This window comes from Chinchilla lanigera, unplaced genomic scaffold (genome assembly GCF_000276665.1).
Source record: "Chinchilla lanigera isolate Chin_1 unplaced genomic scaffold, ChiLan1.0 scaffold00093, whole genome shotgun sequence".
Taxonomy (NCBI): Eukaryota; Metazoa; Chordata; class Mammalia; order Rodentia; family Chinchillidae; genus Chinchilla; species Chinchilla lanigera.
Window position 1 is genome coordinate 3273306 of NW_004955494.1, and position 16510 is coordinate 3289815.

At 44.3% G+C, this 16510-nt stretch overlaps 1 protein-coding gene across 4 annotated transcripts in view; it reads right to left on the reverse strand.

Moving 5' to 3' along the window:
- Tbxas1 (thromboxane A synthase 1 (platelet)) overlaps positions 1 to 16510 on the reverse strand; it is a 160943-nt gene that overhangs the window by 112274 nt on the left and 32159 nt on the right. For all 4 annotated transcript variants that reach the window (XM_005405430.2, XM_005405431.2, XM_005405429.2 and 1 more), the window contains exon 3: positions 15160 to 15212. In XM_005405430.2, the coding sequence (XP_005405487.1) occupies positions 15160 to 15212 (53 nt within the window). The remainder of the gene's footprint in view (positions 1 to 15159; positions 15213 to 16510) is intronic.

Here is a 16510-nt window from a genome sequence, read left to right on the forward strand (position 1 = left end):
TGTGATATAAGCTAAAGGCAACTCACATCATGACGAGATACAGTTTATGACAACACATACAAGATACGCACTTAACGGCCACGGAATTGTTGACGGTTGGGGATGGGAAAGGGAATAAGGGGAAGGAATAGGACTCAAAGGGAGTAAATAAACAAACCAAGCCTGAAGCAGCACTCCCCAGCCTCCCCCCTACCGCAAAATAAAAGCACCCCCCAAGTGAACTTGAAACGGAGGTAACTAGCAGTTACTGGTTACAATGCTGATAATTCGCAGTGGAGAAGCAACTGTGCTTATCAATGCTTGTTTTCTTATGTGGAATTCTTTAGGAGTGAGTATTAGATCTGTGTTTTCTCTCAAAGCTTTTTTCCATATTCTAGTCCCAAGAGGTATTCTGGAAAACAAAAACAGTCCTATGGTCAAATAAACACTACCTCTCACTTTCCCACTTGGAGATTTTCCAAGCGCATTATCACATGAAAGGTGCTGAGCCATCCTGCAATAAAGAGACCTGTGTTCTTTGACTAACTCCATTTGGCTAAGAGGCCTCTCCCTTTTATTTTTCCTGTAACTATTATTATTGGTGGTGGAAATGGTCCAAGGGACACACTGGGAAATGCCACATTAGACTGTTTGAAGGCTGAGAGGCAGAAGACGCCGGATTCCAAGCACAGCCTGGAACGCACACGTTCCGTTCCCCTCCCTCGTGCAGCTGTGTGGTTCTTAAGGGGCTTGGTTCCTGAGCCACCTTGGACCCAGTGTCTCACTGGTAGCGCCGCTATAGTCTGAATATTTGTACCCTGGCCAGTGTATAGGTTAACCTCCTAATCCCCGTGGTGGTGATAGTAAGAGGGGACATTTTGAAGGTGATTAGGTCGAGAGGGCACAGCCCTCCTGGATGGAATTAGTGCCTTGTTGAAGAGTCCCGAGGGAGCTCTTTCACCTATTCCACCACTCGGGGACACAGCAGGAAGATGCCACCTGTGAACCAGGAAGCCGGCTCTTACCAGACATGAATCTAGATATTGGGCTTCTTAGTCTGCAGTACCATGAGAAATAAATTTGTGTTGTTTCTAAGTTTATGGACAAAGACAGGCTCCAACTGATTATAGTGAACTGCCTCTCCCTTTGCCATGCTTGACTTTCTCATTCTGGTGGAGACGCCATTTTGCCTCCAGAACTCAAGGCAGAGCTGCTTCAGAAAGCGGCAACAATGATGGGATAAATGTGTTCAAGAAGCGAGGGAGGATTTTGAGGGGGGATGAATGACAATGTGTCTTTCACTGTAGTAATTTTTTTTTTTTAAAGTAGAGAGTCACTGTATATTTTGATCACACCTCATCCAGGCCTGGCACACTTCTCCACAGCCCCGGCATCTCTCCTGTGCTTAGACCGGTGTGGACCCAGTGAGCTCTCTCACAGGGCTTGCGCTCCGTGCAGGGACTGTGGGGCACACAGTGGACAATGCTGGAACGCGTGCCAGTAAATAGTTGAAAGACTGTGTGAAAGAAACTCAAATTAACAAATAAGCTACCAACTGCAGCGCCATGATCTTGACAAATTACCTGCATGAGGAAGCTTGGAGACTGAAGGGCTGGTTCCAGGGAGAGGTGGAGAAATGGCCAAAAAAAAACCAAAACAAAAGTCAGTCCCACTCCCGGACAGAGAGGAGGAAATTTATGTGAGACGCAAAGGCCACAGCGAACTTGTGGGAAAGAGGAGGCTCAGAGGGGTGAAGGCAGGACGGAAAAGCAGACACATAAATTGTGAAGGGTTTGGCAGAGAGGAATGAGATAAGAGAAGGAGCTTGGGTGGGGACTGCTGGGAATTTATTAAAACGAACTGAATTTATGGTGCAGTGCAAGCATTTGTTGCTAATGGGGCTGTTTTGGTACAAAAATGTGCTCACTGGCTCATAGCCAACAGGAAGTTGGGGGTAAGGTCACTAGGGTCATGTACTCCAACCAGAACCGTGTGGTTCACACTGACCAGTCGGCTTCCAGAGGGAGGATGAGGCTGAACTTCATCTGGAGTTCACTCAAGATTTGAAAACAAATAAATAACAGCCACCTAATCATGGTGAAAAGGGAATCATAAGTCCTTGCTTAAAATGTCTTCTACCTATAAAATGATGGGGTCTCTATGGAAAACAGCATGGTAGTTCTTCAAAAAATTTTTAAAAAATAAAATTACTACCTGGTAGAGCAGGGTCTTGAAGATCTGTTTGCATATCCACAATCATGGCTGCATGATTCACAAGAGACAAAAGGTAGACGTAACCCAGCTGTCCACGGACAGTGAATGGATAAGCAAAACATGGAGTATACATCCTGTGGAATACTACTCAGCCATAAAAAGGAGGGAAATTCTGACACATGCTCCAAGATGGATCCACCTTGAGGATATTGCACTAAGTGAAATAAGAAAAATACTATTTGATTCCACTTCCATGAGGTCTGTAGAACAGTCAAAGAAATGGGAAGTAGAATGGTATTTGTCAAGGACTGGGGGCACAGTGGGGAATTGAGAGTTACTATTTAATGGAGACAAAGTTTCTGTTTTGCAAGATGAAAACAGTTCTGGAGATGCGTGGTGCTGATGGTTGCACAGCAGTGTGAATGCACTCAATGCCCCTGAGCTGTACGCCAAAAATTGGGTAGGATGGTAAACCGGGTAGGATTTTGTGTCATGTTTTACCTCAATAAAGAAATGTCTTTCAGCCAGATGTCCTTCATGTCAGCCTCAATACCTAGCTCAGAGTAAGACCCTGGGACCATCAGCCCCACAACCATGGCCTATAATGTCCTTTCTGCTGGCCAGCTGTGGACCCATGAAGGTCTGCTCCACTGAGTCAAATGAAATGTTTATTCTGTGGTTGTTGCTTTGGGTTCTTGGGTACTCTTGGGTTCTTGCTTTCAGCCCTGGTACTCATTAGCAAGGAGCGACTTGGAGGAGGGCAGAATTCAGGGGCCAAAAGACCCCTCTGGGTTATGGGCAAAGCCTCCTAGTGGGTTATCAGCTGGGGAGCTCGAAGAGTGGAGACTTCTTGCTCCCGGATGGTCTGAGGACCCCTACATCCAGCAGAGACCTCTAAGACTTAAGAGATCAGATTCTTTGCTGGGATTTTTGGAAGATTCCAGTGGCCAGGCTGATCATCAGGCACCACCTGTGGTCTGGTAGAGAGAGAAGACTAGAAAGAGTTACAGACACTCTCCAAAGGAAGGTGGAGAATCCACTCAGCAGCTACCTCTTCGCTGGCTAATATGTACAAAGTGTGGCATTCACAGAGGAGAAGGTGGAGGAGACAACAGCCCAGGCAGCAGCTGGGTGTCCCTCCGGGAAGAGTCCTGTTGTGGGGGTAAGTAGTGTCAGCTCAGTACTTGGAAGCCCACTTCCGCTGCAGCCTGAGTAGCACCCAGAGGTGCTGAAAGGTGTGGTGGCACAAAAGACCACAATCACTCTGTCCCCCTAAAGTGACAGTAGGCCACTCACCAGCCGTAAGATCAGGGGAAAGGTTGCTATGTTCCTTTTTATGCAGGGGCAAAAACAGAATCACCTGCTAACAGTGCCTCCTACATGGTTAATGTGGGAACCCCAGAGAAGGTGTCAGAGTCAAACCTTTACATGCAGGCCAATACACAGAGCCATGCCCAGGCAGAGAGAATCTGTGGGTCGCAAAATCTTGCAGTTTGAGGGTGATGTGAGGGAGACATTGTTAGGAACATGGTCTTGAGATGTGGAGGATAATCAAGGAACTTATTTTAGTAGCTGGGTTTCTGTTATCTGCCCCGGGCACGCAGGCTTCATAAAGCTTGGTGGTGCCTTGCTAGGGAATCGCTTCGTGTGCAGAGCTGTAGAAATGTTACACATAAGACTGATCAGGAATAATTGGAATGCATATAGTAAACAACCCAACATCTACAAGATTTAAGAGTCCTAAGGAAGGGAAGAAAATGCATTCCATTTTAAAAATGAAGTTTGATTATTCAGAGTTTAGCAGAATTTCAAATGTGTGTGTGGTGGCATATGATATTTTTATTCAAATGTTTACGCTTAATATCTGCAGTTGGTTTGGTTTTAGATGTTGAGATTCTATAGTTCTCATTTTACCCCATGTCTTAGTTACGTCCCTCACTGCTGGGACACAGTATGTGACACAATTTAAGGGAGGAGGGGTTTATTTTGGCACACAGTTTGTAGAGCTTTCAGTTCGTAGTCTGCTGACCCCAAGACAGGGCAGCAAGGCAGAGGGGCATGGTGGCGGAAAGCTGTCACAGCATGGCGGACAGGAAGCAGGAAGTCAAGGGAGGAGCCGGGGATGGGGGGAGATAAACTGTCCCAAGCCACGCCCCCAGTGACCCACCTCTTCTGACCAGAACCACCTCCCAGCAGCAAGTCAGCTATAAACTCCCATAAACTCAACCACCTTCCCAAAGCTCTGCCTCTGAGGGGATGAAGACTTGGAGGACATTTAGATACAAACCATAACATCCTATGTGAACAAAAAGATTTAGAACTTGTTTTTCAGTTAATCAAGGGTTTCAGAAACTTGAAACTTGTCTCTGCTTATAAAATAGTGATCAAAAAGGAATTTTAAGCTATATGTGACTGGGTGTTTTTTGAAGTTAGCGATGAGCTCCTTAAAAATTGTGAAATCAAAGATGGCATGTCATTCTTTTTGGATAAGGGTGCTGTTTGAATTCTCAATTAATTCATGCTAAGAGCCAGAAGAATTGAGTAAATGTGTAATTTTTTAGATTGTCTGTGCAAAGAAGTTGTTGACAGGAGATATATGCATAAATCCATGTGTTATCGGGACTTACTTCCAGAAGAGAGGATCCTTGACAGATGCCACAATGATTCATGACCATGTTATGTAACTCTATTATACATTTTGGGTTGAACAACTTGGATTTGTTGCAGGTACAATTCAATTAAATGTGGAATTTTTTATTCAAACTTATTAGCTAGGAACGGAGCTTTTCTGCAATTTTAATATGAGACATTCTATTGTTTGGGAACACATCTGTGCAGGTTGTCATTTGCGGGATAAAGAAGCAATTGATGCCATCTTTGGTTGTCACCAGCACAGAACGAGCTCCCTCCCCCCTGGAACCTGACACACTGTTGTTCTCGGAGGTGGATTTTACATATGAGTATCCAGGAGTGGAAAAGTAAAACTCTGTGGCCAGCTCCCCAGCCTCGGTGCCTTCCATTCTTCCCTGCCAGTGCTCTGTGCCACCTAAGGCCCAGGCGCTAGATCAAAAGCTGGATGAGCTCTGGCTCTGCGTTGTGAGGCCAGCTTCCTCAGCCCAGACCTCTTCCAGCCAGAGGGGACCTTTCCGCCCACCAAGTGAAGCTGGTGTCTGGGACCTGCTTGCATCATGCTCTGAGTTGTAGAACTGAATGTCTACACTTGGTTTGTGCCCAGGCCTCTGAGGCCATGCTTTTGCTCCTATCAGACTTCCTTCTCAGGGCTCAGAGGCTTCCCAGGTTGCTCAACCAGGCCCTAGTTGGGCCCTAATGTCCAAGAAAGGCCTCCTAGAGGTGCTTTACTGGATGCCTGACTATTGTCAGTAAGGGCGGCTTTTTCCTGGACTGTCTACATCGCCAGTGTTTGTCAACTTGTTGCCCTTCAAACATTGTGCTTTACCCAGTACCTGAAATCAGCTCTGTCCACAGCCTAGCCTGTTTTCCACACCTAGTGAGCCCCAAGAGTGGTGCAGTTTCTAGGCCTTTTCCTCCTGCTGTCTTATCCCCAGGGAGTATTCAGCTGGCATTCAGGTAGCTCTCTGTGATAGGATATAACCATGAATTCTTCAGACACAAGGGGTGATTGAAAAGTACACTGTATGTATAAATTTTTTTTAAATGTACTATAATAAAAGGCACATTATCTGCATGTGGTGGTGCACGCCTGTAATCCCAGCACTCAGGAGGCTGAGGCAGGAGGATCGCAGCAAGTTCAAGGCCAGTTTGGGCTACATCGTGAGTTCAAAGCTATCCTGAACTACATAGTGAGACCTGTCTCAAAAAAAGAAAGACACATATTTTTACTCCTCTTGCTTTGAACACACTTATCCCATCATCTTACCATTTTTTGAAGACGTTCTGAAAGTCTTCTTTTGTGCATGTCTTTATAAGGATGCTTTATAAAACACTCAAAAAATATAGTGAATATTCCTACCAGCTGCCATCTAATGCAAAGGCAGGCTCATGGAGAGGTGACAGTGTGTCCTCATGCACTTTATTCACCAGATCTGCACCATGGGACTCGTGGCTCTTCCCCAAAGTCAAAAGTGATCATGAAGAGTAAATATTTTGAGTATACACAGGACATTGAGGCAGCCACAACTGTGCGGCAAACGACATGCAGGAAAGAGGACGTCCAGAAGTGCTGCAGAAAGTGGCAAGAATGATGGGATTGGTGTGTTCTTGGATCTCCTGCAGCTGTCAACACTGAGCTTTTACTGACTCAGTTAGGGGTTTCTCAGAATCTTAAATCTCACTGGGCAAACACAGGGGCGTAGGACAGTTTTCAAAGGCAGACTGATAGGGGTTGAGTCATTGGCTTGAAGTCATCCAGTTGATGACTTTAGCTGCCATATGACTCTTTGCTTTTCAGACTGCTAGTTGCTCACTAGATGTTATGAAATCAATTTAGCTAGTTGATTGCACTTTTGAAATCAGCTTATACTTGTTTTATTTTTCACAAATAGAATAGGAAAGGAGAATAGAGTACATCAAAGTACTTCTGTAGTATATAGTAGAGTCTGGTTTTATGCAACTTTTATTTTGAGTGTGTGTGTATGTGTGTGAGCATGTGTGTGTGTGTGTGTGTGTGTGTACTGGATCACAATGTGGCAGATCTTTTATTTTGCTAAGATGCACAATTAAACAAAGTGTCAAGGGCGCTGGTCTAGTCCACGTTCCTCATTTACATCTAAAAAAAGCCAAGGCTTCTGAGGGAAAATGATTGCACTCAATCCATTAAGCTAACAAATGGTAGATAGGAAGAGAGAGGGAGCTGGAATTTTAACCACAGTTTTTTTTAAATCATGCTCCGCTGGATGGTTCTACACAAAGAGGAGGGAATTAATACAGACTCTCGATTATTCTGCGTGTCAGTCACAAAGACCTGGGCAATAGTAGTCGTTAAAATATGCAACAACCATCACTCTGTTACAGAAACAGGATGGGGAAACGGGGGGTGTGATATGCAGAGTGAAAGAGAGTCTGAAGTCAGGAATTTAAGTAAACTTCAGAGAGGGCTTTGTGTCAAGACTAGGAACACAGCAGTCTTCACTCTGAGCAAAAGTGGAGCTCTGTGGCCCGCCTACAGTTCACTGAAGAACGTGTGGCCCTGAAAGAATTCTTGGGCTGGGGATATAGCTCAGTGGCATAAGCACCTGCCTGGCAAATGTAAGGTCCTGAGTTTGATTTCTGGTACAAAAAAAAAAAAAAAACAACAAACCTAAAAGAATTCTCTCTTTTCCACCCAAGGTGCTTATTTATCTGAGGACAGTTGTCCCCATGATAATTCTACCTATTGAGCAATGCTTTGGGGATGGTGACAGTTGTCCTGCTGCTGATTTTCTCTGTATTCCAAAGGCCTCCTAGAGCATCAACCCATTGTCTCAGGGTAATCATTTTTATAAAATAATGGCCCCCTTTAAAATACAACAGCAGTTTAAGATATTCCACTCATTTAAACATGTCTGCTTACAGGCTTGGAGTTAGTGGTTAATCTAGTTTGATGGAGGATATTGATATAGAAGTCATTGAATGATTACCAATAATGATGACATAGAATCAGTGGCTGTTATGTTAATTTGGTTCCAGCCTCACAGGGCTTGTAACTGGTGATTCTTAGCTTCTTACATTCGTGAAAACCAGGTTAGTACTATTTCTGGCTCATGGCCAGAAATATTAGGATACTTTAGGATTTCTATGCTTAATTCACCTATCTCGAAGACACTAGATTCTCTCAATGGCCATCATATATTTTTCACGTTCATCAGTTCCTCTGGAAACTGAGCCACGCCTTTAGTGAGTGAGCTTCCTTCTGAGGCTTGCGCTCTGTGTCAGGAGGAAAATCTTCAACTTTCCGTTTACAGTTTCCTGAGTGTGGAGGCCCGATTTCCTCTATCCTTCAATGTCTGTGATTCTATGGAGCTCAGCCCTCCTTAGAAACAAGTATAGGCTCCAGGTACAGGTGTCAGGTTTGAAGGTGAATACTTGTATTTTCTTGAACAAATCGGCCGTAGTTTCCACTCCACCCCAAACTTGGGCACATTTTTCAGGGCAATGTATTCTTTTGCTTTGTGTCTTCAAAGTCCAAGCACCGCCCTACGAGACAGGAAAAGTCCCACAGAGCCCTTTGGAGCCCTGCAGTTCCCAGAGCTCCTGGTCTGTGGCAGTAGCTTGAAATTTCCCCAAGTTGAGGACAGCGCCATCTTCATGTACTGAGTGAATAGTCTCTCTGCTGCTCTTCAACCTCATTGAAATAGTCTCTAAACACAATGGTTAAAAGCGCTTACATAAAAGTTCTAACACCTCAGTCACTTCTGGAGCTCAGACTTTCCTAATGGATGGTGTCGTGGAATCTGAGCTCAAAAAAGTGTTGAAATGACCTTATTATTTTCATTGCTGGTGCCACATGCTTTTCCATATGTCTCCCAGAGTTCTCAACTTCCTCCCTGCCTGGTGACAAGGTGCCATCGGTTCACGTATGCTGGCTAATTAAATAAGAAAACAGCGCTAGACACCTCCAAGTTGGAAGCACATGAGGCCCTTCCTTTCCCTGCAGTGGGAACTTTGAAGCTACATGTCAGATCCTTTAAGCCAAAGGCTCATGTGCTTGCTAAACTGGCTTTTTCAGTATGAGGACCTGAGGTTCCCCAGGAGATAGGACCACTTCAGGTTCTAATACTTGCCAAAAATGTTCTGTGCTACTGCTACATATAACAAACCAAATAATACCAAAATCAGGATACTCAGTGGGGCATGAGATTATACTTTGCAGTAGAGCAAAGAAGTCACAAGTGCATGGAGGGGTTAATAAGTGGTAAAGGCGACATTTCAAATCAGCTGGAGAAGGGTGAATTTCCGGATGGAACACCACCATCTGGACAGTAAGGGCAGAACTGGTGTGAGTCAGCCTTTGGACATTATAACAAAACACCTGACATAACCAGCTTGCAAGGAGAAAAGATTTATTTTGTTTTGTTGTTTTGTTTTTTGGTTTTTCTCTGGTACCGGGAACCGAACTCATGACCTTGTGCTTGCCAGGCAGGCGCTCTGCCGCTGAGCTAAATCCCCAGCCCCTGAAAAGGTTTATTTTGGCTGATGGTTTGAAATGTTCTAGTCCAGGGCCAGGAAGCCCCATTGCTTTTAGGCCACTTGAGGGAAATGCCAGTGACAGTGTCAGGGAGGGACCTCATGTCACTGCCTCCTGAGACCTAAGCCCCTCCCTCTGGGTACCACCTCCTGAAATTTCACAGCCCCCGGAAGCACCACCCTGGGGGCCAACCATAGCAGATCCCTATGTCCATCCTTCCCCTCATAAATTCCTGATACAAAGCTGGGGATATAGGTCAGTGGCACAAGAGCCTTCCTGGCAAGCACAAGGTCCTGAGTTCAATTCCTCTTACAAAAATAAATAAATGCATAAATAAGTAAATTATTCCTGATACATCAATCAGCTTCACTGCTTTTTATAGTGCTGGAAATTGAAGACTGAAGCCACAGCCTTGTGCATGAGGTAGGCAATCATGATCACTGAGCTATATCCACATCCTAAACAGCCTACACTATTAACATGACATTTTATTTATTTATTTATTTATTTTTCCGGTACAGGGAACCGAACTCATGACCTTGCGCTTGCCAGGCAGGTGCTGTGCTGCTGAGCTAAGTCCCCAGCCCCTATGACATTTTAAAAACACTAGAAAAATGGACACTGTTTTGATACTGTCCTTGATGAAGAAAGCCTTTCTGAATAAAATGCAAACTATAAATACCATTAAAATTAAGTTCACTGACAAACAATAGTTTCTGATTTAAAAAGTACATAGTAGTAGAATAAACAAATAAATAACAAGAAGAAAGTATTTGCAACATATATTAAATGTAAAGGACTTATTTTCTTTAGTGTATAAAGAACTTCTACAAATAAGTTAGAGTTGGGAATGATAGTGCATGCATATAATCCCAGCACTCTGGGAGGCTGAGACAGGAGGATCACAGAAGATTAAACTCAGTTGGGGCAACTTAGAGACTTAGTGATACCCTGTTTTCAAAAAATAAAGTTCTGGGGAAGCTGGGAATGGGGGCACACCCTTGTAATCTCAGCTCTTGGGAGGCTGAGGCAGGCGGATCACCATGAATTTGGGCTATGTGGCAAGCTCAAAGCCAGCTTGGACTATATAGTAAGACCTTGTCTTAAAGAAACAAAACAAAAAAAATAAAGGCCTGGGGATATAGCTCAGTGTGAAGACCCTGAGTGCAATCACCAGTACTACATAACAAATAAATAAACAAATACAAACAAGTTGGGCAAGATCAATAAACCAATAGAAAAGTGGCAAAGGATTTCTCAGAAGACAAAATACAATGGATTTTAAATGTGAAAAAAAAATGCTCAGACTTGTTCATAATCAGAAAAATGCACACTAAAACTATAGCAATAGACCATCAAATGCTAAAGATTTAAAATTGTGACCACTCATTTTAATACGAGAAGGAAACATGTGAAGGACTGGGTTCTCTTGGATGCTTATTTATAAGAATACAAATTGACACAGTCCCTAAACAGAGTAATTTGTAATATTTATTAAAATTGAAAACATAAATAATCTTTCACCCAATAATTCCAGTTCTCAGAATTTATCCTACAATGTGTCTTAGGAGAGGGGGTGGTTGCACATCAGAGCACTCACTGCAGTGTCATTTGTAAAAGCAAAAATGGTCAGCTGAGAACTGATTTTAAAACTCAGGATATAATGCTGGGCATGGTGGTGCCTGCCTGTAATCCCAGCACTCGGGAGGCTGAGGCAGGAGGATTGCTGTAGCCTGGGCTACAGTGAGTTCAAGGTCAGTCTGAACTACATAGCCAGATCCTGTCTCAGAAAAAACAAAAAAATCAGGATATAGCCATGCAATCAAATCCTTAAGAAATAGGACAGCATTTCGCATGGATGAATGTATTAAAATAGAACATTTCCCCAAACACCATTAGCAAACAAAGCCCGGTAAAGAGTAATGCGTGTCATATTTTACCCGTTTGAGTGTGAAGAAACCGGCGGCAGAGGCTGCGTCTATGAAGAAGTGGCTAGGAGTTCAGGGTGGGCATAGGCGCACTTTTTCTCACACTTCATGAATGATGTGCGATGCTCACGTTTACCTACTGACCACTTAATGTTCTCGTCGGAACGTACAAGGCCAGTGACAAAGCTGGCTGCACAGGCGGAGCTGGGATGCAGATGCCACTTACCAAAACGGAGCGGCATGGGCCACGGGTACAGGGATCAGGAAGGTCAAGTTCAACAAGAGAGTGCTAAGTTCACATGAGACATCAAAATGAGAGTGACGCGAAGACGGGAAGAAACAGGGATGAGGCTCAATAAAAGCTCAACTGCAGAACAAGCGGGTAAATATAGACGGGACACAGGAAAAGGAGCTTTCAGCTGCTGAAAGGGACCTTCGGTGGCTGCTGATGAATAAAACTTAGAGCACAGTGTATGTATTTGCAAGTCGTTAATAAGAGCAGTATAAGAAAGACTCATTTTTTACTGGTTACAAACTCGACTGCAAGTTGGTTGGGCCATAATCTCTGTCCTGTTTCTGTTTAGTCACCAGTGTATGATGATTCTATTGATACTATTTTTGTAGGGCTTAGGAAGGAATATAAATCCAACTTAGAGCTTATTCTCAGTTCAAAAGAGATCCCAGGTAATCGTTAATTGACTGACACCCGGTAACCATTACCCAAAACAACACGGCCGTGCTTTCCTCGTCTCACGTGGCTGCTGCTCAGTTGGGAAGTGCCCTAGTCAGGGACCATGGATAAAAGTTGCGGAGGAGCGTGCGCCAGTGCGCCTGCCTTACATTCGTGTTCAAAGACGCAGAGGCAATGGTGCGGCTGCATCTGCACAGACCTGGGAAAGCTGGCTACCCGGTTAGATGCTCGGGGAAGACATTTTGCTCCGGGTGATGGAGTGCCAGGGTAGCGACGGTGACGGTTGTGAAAATAAATGTCAGCGTTGTCAGCCCGCTTGACAGAATCCTTCTCCGGCAGTTTCTTCCCCGAAGCAGTGCATGGGAAGAGAAAGGGGCACGGAGCCCATTTCCGGCGTGTAGCCCTGAACTCTGGCTGGGCTGCTGGGCTAACCAGGTGAGAAGCACAAACAGTGACCAGGTTTGCTCTTAGGTCCTTGCTGCTCACGTTTCTCCCAACAAACAGGGCTGTGCTGTCATCTCAGGGCCCCGGGCTTCTCTGTACAGCACCAGCGGCGGGGGCTTCCGTTGTCAAATGAGGGATCAGTCTATTATTTCAAGTTTTAGGAGGATCAAGCTGGGATTCTATTTCCATTCTATTTCCCAATAAGAAAAGTAGTCTAAAAATACTGTAGTTTAGACTCTTTCCTAAAAGGGTCTTTGTGGCTAATTGCAACTAGTCTTCTTTGACAGCCCCAATCGGTGAAGCCATTTTGCTAAAACTTAAGCAGTACAAAAATATGCAGCGTTAGAAAGGAGCTTCAATATAGCCTAGTCCGACGGCCACTTTCACCCCACCACCATGGTGCTGGAGATCTGGGAGAGGACCCATTCAAAAAGCAGTGGGCATCTTACAGTTTTTCTTGTTTTCCTAAAGGAAAAAATGCTGTTTGCTTTGTATGAAGAAATTAAGCTATTGCCTTTCCTTCTTTCCTTCTCTCTAGAGACAGAATAAAGAGTAGAGATGATACTTCAGTCTCTACAACTTCATATGAAATCATTCTGTAGGATTTAAGTTTTCTTGAAATGAAAAGGATAAACTGTGTGAACTTAGTTAAAGCTGGAGGGAAAAACTGATTGGACATCCTGTTGTCAAGGAAACCAGTTCACCCTCACCTCCGGCTCCCAACACCTGTTAATACAATGACCTTTCAACTCTTCATCTGCCATCCTAGAATTATTGCCAGATACCCGAATGTTCTGCTCTGGAAGCCTGCGCAAGGACTGGAGGGAAGTGAGCCTAGTCATCAAACTCAGGGAGGACTTTCTCTCCCTCTGGGAAGCACAGCTGTACTCTGAGTCAGTGCTATGTCTCGGAAGCACAGGAGACGTCTCCAGAGCTGGCATCGCCAGCTGCAGAATGAGACTAAAGGACAGACAGAGCTTGAACGAGAACTTTTCAAAGCAATAAAACAGCACAAGAGTGGAAGAAAGGTAAACAACTCAATCCCCTGACACTTTATTGAGTACCTATCATGCTTAATGCAGAAGCTGTGCACAGCGACAGAACCGGGTCCAGGCCGAGTTAGGAGGGTCACAGAGAGTGAGCAGGGCTGCTGAGTACTGAGGATGTGCCCGGCCTTCATCAGTGCCAGGTTTGGCCTCTTGCCCTGATGGGAGTTCAGCCATGTAGCTCAGTTTGACCAATAGAATATTAGCAGACAGCACACAGCAGTGTTTATCCTCCTTTGCTTTCACTGTGAGAGGACCCTGTCCTAGTGGCCCTGCCCTTCCACGGAGACGAGAGAAACAGCACAAGGACCACTGCCACCACCATCCCCGCCCAGCAGACACAACAGGAAGTCCCGGGGCTCCTTCCAGCCAAGCGGCGCTTAGACCAGCCAGTTCCAGCCATCCCTTAGACACACCATAAAGAGTAAACTGTTATTAACGTTACTGAGTTTGGGGGGAGTCGATGATAAGGCAATTGACAAACTAATATAGAGTGCATGGAACACAACATCTCAATTTATTAACTTTTCAGGACCATATAAAAAAATCAGAGTAGGTAGAAACACTTGGACAAAACTATGGTTCTCTGGGGTAGGGCCATTTTGACAAAGAGTACCAGCCAATCCTTTAAAAAAAAAAAAAAAAACCAAACACTAAGAATAAGATGTCCCAAACCCGTGGACCAAAAGGCTTGCAAACCAGTGGGCCCCATCAGGATGTGCGCTAGCTATACAACCAAACCTTAATGCACCTAGAAATGTTATCAAACATTACCAGAGACCTGGAGATCTAGAAAAAGATACTAACACGCACCCGGGGCTGAGAAGTGGTGTAGAAACAGACTACAATGACTAGAACTCCAGTGGGGGAGGGAGACATACACTGGGAAACTAGATTACGATTCAAGCTTGTGAACTCTTGAATAGAGAAAGTGATCTGAACTGGACCTTGGGACTTTAGAAACGGGCACATACCCTGAAGGATAAGAAGAGAAAATACCGGAAAAATAAAGGGAAAGGTTATATTACGTTGCATGGTTGAGAACAGGGGTGACCAGAGGACCCAGTATATCGGAGATGGTCTTGGTTTATGCTGTTGCCCTGGGTAACTAGTCAGACTGTTTCCTTCCACTCTCAGAGTTTGCTGGATTGGGTGATAAAGTACATTGCCATCTTGTTGGCAGCAGACTTTACCCCTAGGGTTCAACTGTGTGGGCCTAAGTAAGATTCAGATAAGCTCACAGGGAAAGACTTGCCACAGGCTGTCCAGGGAAAGAGGACTGTTTGCTCTGAGGCGTGGAAGGCCACCATGTCCCTGGGAGTGCCTCTGTCAGCATGGCGGTGAGAAAAATTAAGGCACCCAGTTCAGCAAGGGTTAACTGCTCAGGCTGGCTTTGAGCTCACTTTGTAGCCCAGGCTGGCTTTAAACTCGCAAGGATCCTCCTGCCTCAGCCTCCCGAGTGCTGAGATTACAGGCGTGCACCTCCACACCCAGCACAGCAAGGTTTTAAATCCTGGGAAGTATCTTTCATGCCAGTGTGGTGCCTATGGGCTGCTCCACAGATCTTGTCTAGGAATGTTGTCTGTCCCGCAGGTAACTCTTGTTGTGCCCCCCCATATAAATGCAAGCAACATCCCTGATCTTTATTACTTCTACATCCATTCAACATGCAGAAATCAAAACACAGAAAAGAAAAGAAAATGTCCTTCTTACCCACATAGAGGTCCGTATAGTTTTCTGAGCTCCAGTTGGCCATCCCAAAAACCCTGAAAAACAACACAGCACTACAGTAAGAATAAGATTAAGTAGACTTTCATTTATTCACACTTATTCAGCAAAAAATCTGAAACAGCAAGAACACCATTAGATAAACAATAAAAAACCTGAAGTTATATAGCTTTCAAGCACTGCGGAATCTTGGATAAACAAATGGCTTTTAAAAAATATTGCCAAGTAAAACTCTCATGCAGCCCTGCTTTAATGGACTGAAGAGATCATCAGTACTTAGACTACTTGTGCATAATTGCTGCTAAGATATTTGAAAACTGTTTGCTTTCTCAGTTATCATATACCCTCTGAGATTTAGTTCTTACTATTATTATTACTTGGCCAAGTTCCTTTTCATGGTCCCTGCATGTGTAAACTTCCACCAAATTTATCCAAATGATCACAGATTCTGAATTCTTATGATCTAAGTCAAATTTGAACTAAAACCAACAGATCTTCAACATGAGAACCTTATTTTATGTAGGACAAAACACGAGGTGGAGTGTACCTTGAGAAGCACGTAGGGTGAGATGGGGCAGAGGGTTAGAAAATGCTGGCCACAGTGATGCAGGGATAGGGCTACGGAAAAGAGATGGGAGAGTAGGGACCCACAAAGCAATCATGTAAGGGACTGGATGGTTAGATATGGTGCGCTTCAGTTACTGAACATATGCATGAGTTTGGGTGGATATAGGGGTGGAAAAGCCTAAATTTATGTTGTACAAATGGAATAAAAAGGCAGATACATAGAGGTGTGGTAGAGTTGAGGGGTAGAATAGATGTCCTGGATAGAAATATGCCCTGTTCTCATTAGATCCCCTGAATTTTCTCGTCTATGTCTGCTGTATATCAAGGAAAGCTTATATGAACATAAAAATAGTCCCTGAAATGACTGTGCTCTAGAAAGAACTTGGCAAGCTTTGTACCTACAGAGTGAGGAGCTGGAAGGGAACATATGTGGAGATTATCCAGAGGCACAAGCTCAGTGTTCTCCAATTGACAGCTATGCTGTTTGCCTCAGATGTTAATACCAGATTAATTACTCAGCGGAATACAACGGATCATCACCCGCCCCCTGCAATAATGTGTGAAGTTTATTTTCTTTAACTTTCCTATCTAAGACGTTGTTCTATTTTGCTACTTTTAAATTTCTTCATGCTTGCTTCCAGGATCCATAAGGTGTCACGATAAGGTCGTTGTCTGTGGGCTCTGGCTTCAAAATTGTGAACTGGTCGCCCCCAGAGAGATGGAGAGGGAGTTTTAAAAGTACTAGAAAGGAAAAAGCAGCAGATAGTGA